Genomic DNA, 7500 nt, shown 5'->3' with positions numbered 1-7500 from the left:
AGAAAAGAAATCCTTGCTTACTCTTCACCATCGCTGTCCCTGTTTCACTACTCCCAGTCTGTCTCATATTCCCAGTTTGTCTCATATTCCCAGTTTGCCTCATATTCCCAGTTTGTCTCATATTCCCAATTTGTCTCATATTCCCAGTTTGCCTCATATTCCCAGTTTGTCTCATATTCCCAATTTGTCTCATATTCCCAGTTTGTCTTATATTCCCAGTATGTCTCATATTCCCAGTTTGTCTCATATTCCCAGTTTGCCTCATATTCCCAGTTTGTCTCATATTCCCAATTTGTCTCATATTCCCAGTTTGTCTCATATTCCCAATTTGTCTCATATTCCCAGTTTGTCTTATATTCCCAGTATGTCTCATATTCCCAGTTTGTCTCATATTCCCAGTTTGCCTCATATTCCCAGTTTGTCTCATATTCCCAATTTGTCTCATATTCCCAGTTTGTCTCATATTCCCAGTTTGTCTCATATTCCCAGTTTGTCTCATATTCCCAGTTTGTCTCATATTCCCAGTTTGTCTTATATTCCCAGTATGTCTCATATTCCCAGTTTGTCTCATATTCCCAGTTTGCCTCATATTCCCAGTTTGTCTCATATTCCCCAGTTTGTCTCATATTCCCAGTTTGTCTCATATTCCCAGTTTGTCTCATATTCCCAGTTTGCCTCATATTCCCAGTTTGTCTCATATTCCCCAGTTTGTCTCATATTCCCAGTTTGTCTCATATTCCCAGTTTGTCTCATATCCCCAGTTTGTCTCATATCCCCAGTTTGTCTCATATTCCCAGTTTGTCTCATATCCCCAGTTTGTCTCATATTCCCCAGTTTGTCTCATATTCCCAGTTTGTCTCATATTCCCAGTTTGTCTTATATTCCCAGTTTGTCTCATATTCCCAGTTTGTCTCATATTCACCAGTTTGTCTCATATTCCCCACTTTGTCTCATATTCCCAGTTTGTCTCGTATTCCCCAGTTTGTCTCATATTCTCAGTTTGTCTCATATTCCCAGTTTGTCTCATATCCCCAGTTTGTCTCATATATCCCCAGTTTGTCTCATATTCCCAGTTTGTCTTATATTCCCACTTTGTCTCATATTCCCAGTTTGTCTCATATTCCCAGTTTGTCTCATATTCCCCAGTTTGTCTCATATCCCCAGTTTGTCTCATATTCCCAGTTTGTCTCACATTCCCAGTTTGTCTCATATCCTCAGTTTGTCTCATATTCCCAGTTTGTCTCATATTCCCAGTTTGTCTTATATTCCCAGTATGTCTCATATTCCCAGTTTGTCTCATATTCCCAGTTTGTCTCATATTCCCAGTTTGTCTCATATTCCCAGTTTGTCTCACAGATGTTAAAAGGATCAACTTCCTGTTCGTAACTCAACAGTCAAACAGAACCTTAGTGATCAGTGAGTCTCCTTCCAGGTGTGAGCAGAGGAACTGGGAGTGATGGGATCTCTGGTGGATGTTGATGGTGTGAGCCTCTGACACTCTAACTTTGTCCGAATGTCTTTACAGGAAGCTCCTTGCTCCGCCCACTGCACCATGTGACCAGAACGCCCTGGTCGGCATGGCGACGGCCACCCTGGAGGACCTGCAGCAGATCATGCCAGTGAGTGTCTCTCTCTCTTAAAGTCCAACAGACAGTGAAGTGGAGTTTATCTCGATATTCTGTGTGTTGACAGTGAAGAATCAACACGTGTGAGTCTGTTCATATAAAGATGAGCTGCCGACACTTCTTTCTTCTGACACTAGAGGGAGCCAGAGTCAAACATTTACAGTGTGTGATCACTGAGTCCAACACCAAATACTCAGCTCTGTAAACTTTACATGTTTCCTCTGCAACTTTAACTCATATCATATTGATATTGATATTATATATATATATAATATTTATTTATTTAGTTTGTGCTGTCCAGTCATGTTTTTGAAGTGATGTCATCTTCAGTCCTCGATCTTTAAATCACGTTTCTCTCTGTGAACAAACAAACTTTAAATCTTGAGTCAAACTCTTCACGGGCTGAAAAGTTATCGAGTTAAAAAGTTTAGTTTCAGATGTTGAGTATTTCCAGACGTGAAGCTGATTCAACCATTTCCAACACATTGTTTTCTCTGTCTGTCTCTCGCACACACACAAACAGACACACACACACACACACACACACACACACACTCAGTGCTCATGTGTACATCTCAGCTGAACATTCTGTCCTCACACGGAGTCAAGCTGCTTTGGGCTCGTTGCTGAATCTAGAGAAGACAGGAGAAATGTTTTATCTGAACACGATATGTTTTGTGTGTCTGTGTGTGTTTTGTCATAGCTGCAGTTTGTCTGTTGTGTTGATCTGTGACTGACTGACAGCTGAAGGCTGAATCGTTATCTTTACTTCCTGTGAACAGAAATATACAAATGTAAAAAGTCTGAGGACGATATTCTCCATCGACCCGGCTGTAAAACGCAGGATGAGGTGAAAGCAGCTTTGTTCACTGACCAGTAACATGGTTACAGATTCTAACCCACATTGTTGCCTCTGAGCAAGGCATTGAACTCTATACATTTACTTCTGCTGTGGTAGAGAATCACACACTCTCTCTCTCTCTCTCTCTCTCTCTCTCTCTCTCTCTGTCTCTCTCTCTCTCTCTGCTCACATTAAAAGCAGGATATCAGATATGAGGCCTGGAAACACTGACAGGAACAAACTCCGACCAAACGTTATTCAACAAATGCACCAGTCACACTTTAATTCTACAGTGAGTGAATGAACAGGAAACAAGAATATAAGAAGTACAAGTAACAATAATCTCCTGTAGATATGATCTTGTGTAAAGAGGGAACTGTTACAGAATGACTGAGTTTGTCTGTCCCATGCTCTGCTGTGGTCTGGAAGCAGCGACCTCTGACCTGTTGTGTGTGACCTGTTGTGTGTGACCTGTTGTGTGACCTGTTGTGTGTGACCTGTTGTGTGTGACCTGTTGTGTGACCTGTTGTGTGTCTGCAGGAGCTGGCTCACGGCCTGGGAGAGCTGCTGAGCTACGAGGGGAACGTGGAGGACGACTTCTACCTCACCTTCCAGGTAAACCTCTCACTGAAGATGCTGAGCTCAGTTTGTAGAGTTCCCAGCTGTGACCTCACTTTGGAGTTCTTCTTGTTTTAAGAACGGATCTTTCTTCCTCTGAGTCGGTCCTCAGAGGGATGTGACTGTGATGTCATCATGATGAAACACTTTTTGTGCCATAACTCAGGAACAGGAAGTGACCGTGAACTTCCTGTGATTCACGACTTTGTGGTTCCAGTTTTCAGTTTCTGTTGAGTTGTGACACTGTTGTTGTTGTTGTTGTCTCATTATTGGTGCTTTTAAGTTTGTAGAGTTGATTTAATTTATCTTCTGATGAGTTGACCTGTCTGATTTATGTAGATGATGATGTGAGAACTTTCAAAATCTTTGGACAAGCATGTATACACACACAGACACACACATACACACACAGACACACACATACACACACACACAGACACACACACGACGTGATGACAACTGTGTGGTTTTGATGGAGCTGAATTTAGACGATGACCTACATTTCCTCCCGGTCGTCGTAGAGTTCAGTTTAATATCTTGGTCGTTCATATTCATGTTGATCATTTTAATGAGCGTTATCACTGTGAAATGTTGTCATGCTCTAATGTTCCTCTAATGCTGGAGCTCCTCTGTTCAGCCTCTGTCTCACACTCTTGGTTTTAGCTCCTGTCTCTTTAAGGACCCGCCCCCCCTCCTCCTGATGAAGCCCAGTCTGCTCTGATTGGTTGGCTGGTGCTCTTGGGAATGTCGTCCTCAGGGCCGCATAGCAAAACAGTTGTTTATACGTAAACAAGTTGTGTTAACAGTGTTGTGATGCACACGTGTTGTGACTACGGCAGCTCAAAAGGTTCATTGTTGTCGCTGTTGTAGAAGAAATCTCTGAGTTTCAATACGTGTTTAATAAAACACACCCGATGTTTCAGTCTTTAGCTTCGAACATCTTCAGGTGATGTGAAACTGCTGCGTCTCTTTGAGAAGGCGGAGTTCATAAATAGTCACTGCTGATTGGATGACACATCTGACACACACACACTTAACCTTGAAGCTCGTTAACACCTTTAGAAGAAACGTATCGTTTGATTCGTCAACTACAGCAAACTATATTCTGACTGTTCCCAGCTTCAGTGTTCTGTCTCTTTAACACGTTTTAACTCTGCAGAACTTTCACTAAAACCTTGAAAACACACGAGAGGAAAGAAACTCTTATGTCTCCTTTAAATATTCAGATGTCAGATTAATAATCGTATTTATTTATTCGTTGATCAGATATTTCTGGATTAGTTCATAACTTTGATATTATTTCATTTGAGCCGTGTTCTATGGAGCTTCTTGTGTTGAGTGAACATGAGCTGAGTCACGGCTGCAGACGATTTAAATCAGTCGATTAATCCACATACTTACAAAAGTTCATTGTAAAATCATTTTCTGTAAAAACCTTTAAATTGTGTTAAAGGTCATAAAAGCTGCACTGACGTGTAAAGCATGACGGAGCTTCTCTCTCCGTGACGTCAGCGTGTTTTGTGACACACGTGTTGGGACACTCATTGGAGCAGCAGCATCAGTACAGAGCACATATGAAGAAACTCTGTGTCCAGGTCCTGGTGAGGTGTTATTAACACCCTGAGGGCGGAGCTACAGGCTGAACCTCGGTCACAGCCCGGTGCCACACGACCCCCCCCCCGACCCCCCCAACCCGCCCTGGACTCCTGTGTGCGTCCTGCAGCTCTCGTCCCCTGTGTGGGTTCATCACTGGCTGTTCTTATTGACTCTGAGGTTATTTCAACCCTCCTGTTTGTTCTGCTGCTCCTGTAAGAACCTCACTCAGAGACATTCTTCCATCTAGCTGCTAGAGAGAGTTGATTAAACACATGAAGTCTCACAGCTGATGGATGCACGACGGGTGGATGTGCCGCGGCATCGACTCTGGAAAGTCACATCTATCAATCAACTCATTTCAATTTGAAGACATCGCTGTAGCCATGGTTACCCCTGATGACACACTGAAGGCTCACTTATGGTGTGTGTGTGTGTGTCTGTCTGTGTGTGTTGCAGGTGTTCCAGGAGGAGATGGGCGTGGTCAGATCCTACAACCTGAAGCCGGGAGGAGACAGAATTCCTGTGACCAAGCAGAACAGGAAGGGTGAGACTCGCTCGGCAGCACGTCGAGTCACGTTGGATTCAAAAACCAAATCAAAACACAAGTTTCTCCATCGCAGAGACTAGTGCACTGGTGCCACAGGGAGATTAATTATAAAGATAATGAGACAATTCTTATAATAAAAGTTAATTTTTGAAGTTGTATCAGTTTTCAGTCCCAGATCCAGAGCCTGTTTTAATATCATCAAATAACTAATTCAAACCAAACTGATCAGAAACACTTGAACAAACATTTATTTAACTTCTACTTTGATTATTAAGTTTGGTCCAAGTCCCATCTGCCAACATGGAGGAGGAGGGTTTGTGACCTGTACTGCAGCCAGCCACCAGGGGGCGATCTAAAAGATTTAGCTTCACCTTTGGGATCTGTCTTTTCGTCCATCTTTATTTAAAGTCGTTAAACTCTTTAAACTGTGGATGAGTCGACTTTATTTCTCTTATTAAATCAAATTTTCTGTATGTGTGTGTGTGTGTGTGAGTGTGTGTGTGTGTGTGTGTGTGTGTGTGTGTGTGTGTGTGTGTGTGTACTGTGACATTAACTGCTGTTTCTCTTCTCTCTCTTTCAGAGTACGTTCAGCTCTACGTCGACTTCCTGTTGAATAAATCCATTTATAAACAGTTTGCTGCCTTTTACCACGGCTTCCACAGTGTGTGTGCCTCCGACGCACTCATGGTGAGTCCACTGTGTGTGTGTGTGTGTGTGTGTGTGTGTGTGTGTGTGTGCGTGTGCGTGTGTGTGTGTGCACTCTGACCTCTTCCTGAGCTTCCAGCCTGTGTCAGCGCAGGAAGTGGATCCCAGTGTAAGTGAAGCTGCTCAGTGACGTGTGCGCCCCCTGCAGGACACTTGATGCTGCTCAGTTCTTCTCAGGCTGCAGATAAACAACGAGTTGGTGCGACTGATCCGTCTCATTCAGTCGGATCCTTCATCTGCGTACTTATAATAATCCTGAGCAACAAAGGTTCCCCCAGGTGGAACCACACTATGGACGAAGCTCAAAGTCTCTTCTGAGACCCGGGGAGTGAGAGATCTCTTATTTTGATGTTGATGTCTTGCTGCTGTTGATGCTATAATACAAATACCTAAATAGGACCATCTATCCAAATTACAATGACCTATCTTTATGTGTACAACTTAACTAGAAATAATCTCTATTTTTCTTTACAAAACATTACTCCAGTATTCACAGAATACAGCTGCAGCTCTGTTCAGATTCACACTCCATTCAGATCATAGTGATTCTTCTTTTAGAAACAAACATAACGAGCTGCTGCAGGATGTGAGACACATTCCAGTTTCTACAGACCAGACTCAGACGAGCAGGTCAATGTCAAAGTGAGCTCCACTCCAGCTGCTGGTTCACACAGATGTGGAACATCAGCCCTGATGTGACACAAGATAAAGATGGAACCATTGAACCAGTGGAGGAGGAAGTGGTCTGGTGCAGTGAGAGAAGTGAGGAGTTGGATCTGTTTCACTTGTGAGTCTGAACCTTTTTCCTGATCTGAGACCAACTGGAGTCGGTGATTTCTCTGTTTGTCGTCCTCCTTCCTCAAATGTTTGCTCTGGCTGATAAAAAGCTGCCGACTCAAACTCCAGCAGGAGTCCACACACCCGTCCTCAACATGCATCCAGCGTATGGATTATCAAATATCATCCTTCAGGGATTCTCATCAATCAGACACGATTTCATGAATTCACTTCTGGTTGTTCGACCTCTGACCTTCCAGGTTCATCAGGTCATGTGTGATGAAGCAGCGAGTGATTTGAGCCTCAAGCTCTGCACATAATAAACAACTCTTTATATAATAACTCATTAAAATTTAACTAGTAACTCTTTTTTAAAACTAATAACTAACTCTTTCAACTAATATCTAATACTGAAAGAATCCTCCATCTTTTCTAAGCTGCTCTGTTAATTACAATAATAACTTTATTGATACAGCAGCTTGAACAACAGCTGTTACACAACGACCAGAAATCAAAACAAGAAAACATCTTCACACAGAAAAAGGAAATTAATGCTACGTCAGTTAAAATCAAGGACAAGAAAACTGTAAATTACAAAAACTTAAATCCTTAAAAAGTAAAGTCAAAGGAATATGATTGTGTAGATTTTTGTTGTGGTCGGATCCGCCGCTGATTTCAATAAGAATCATTTGAATATGTCAAATAAAAATGTCCACTCGTCACTTTGATGGAGGGAAAGTGTGTGTGACTGTGTGTGTGTGACTGTGTGTGCGTGTGTGACTGTGTGTGTG

General features: G+C 42.5%; 1 protein-coding gene across 1 annotated transcript in view; it reads left to right on the top strand.

The window, feature by feature from the left end:
* Window positions 1-7500, top strand: part of hectd2 (HECT domain containing 2) — a 29563-nt gene that overhangs the window by 18876 nt on the left and 3187 nt on the right. The window contains exons 16-19 of the mRNA XM_061087057.1: window positions 1526-1619; window positions 3007-3081; window positions 5137-5224; window positions 5808-5914. Coding sequence (XP_060943040.1) covers window positions 1526-1619; window positions 3007-3081; window positions 5137-5224; window positions 5808-5914 — 364 coding nt within the window. The remainder of the gene's footprint in view (window positions 1-1525; window positions 1620-3006; window positions 3082-5136; window positions 5225-5807; window positions 5915-7500) is intronic.

This window comes from Limanda limanda, chromosome 15 (assembly GCF_963576545.1).
Source record: "Limanda limanda chromosome 15, fLimLim1.1, whole genome shotgun sequence".
Classification (NCBI taxonomy): Eukaryota; Metazoa; Chordata; class Actinopteri; order Pleuronectiformes; family Pleuronectidae; genus Limanda; species Limanda limanda.
The sequence above is the reverse complement of the archived record's forward strand: the minus strand, read 5'-3'. Positions and strand labels throughout refer to the sequence as shown.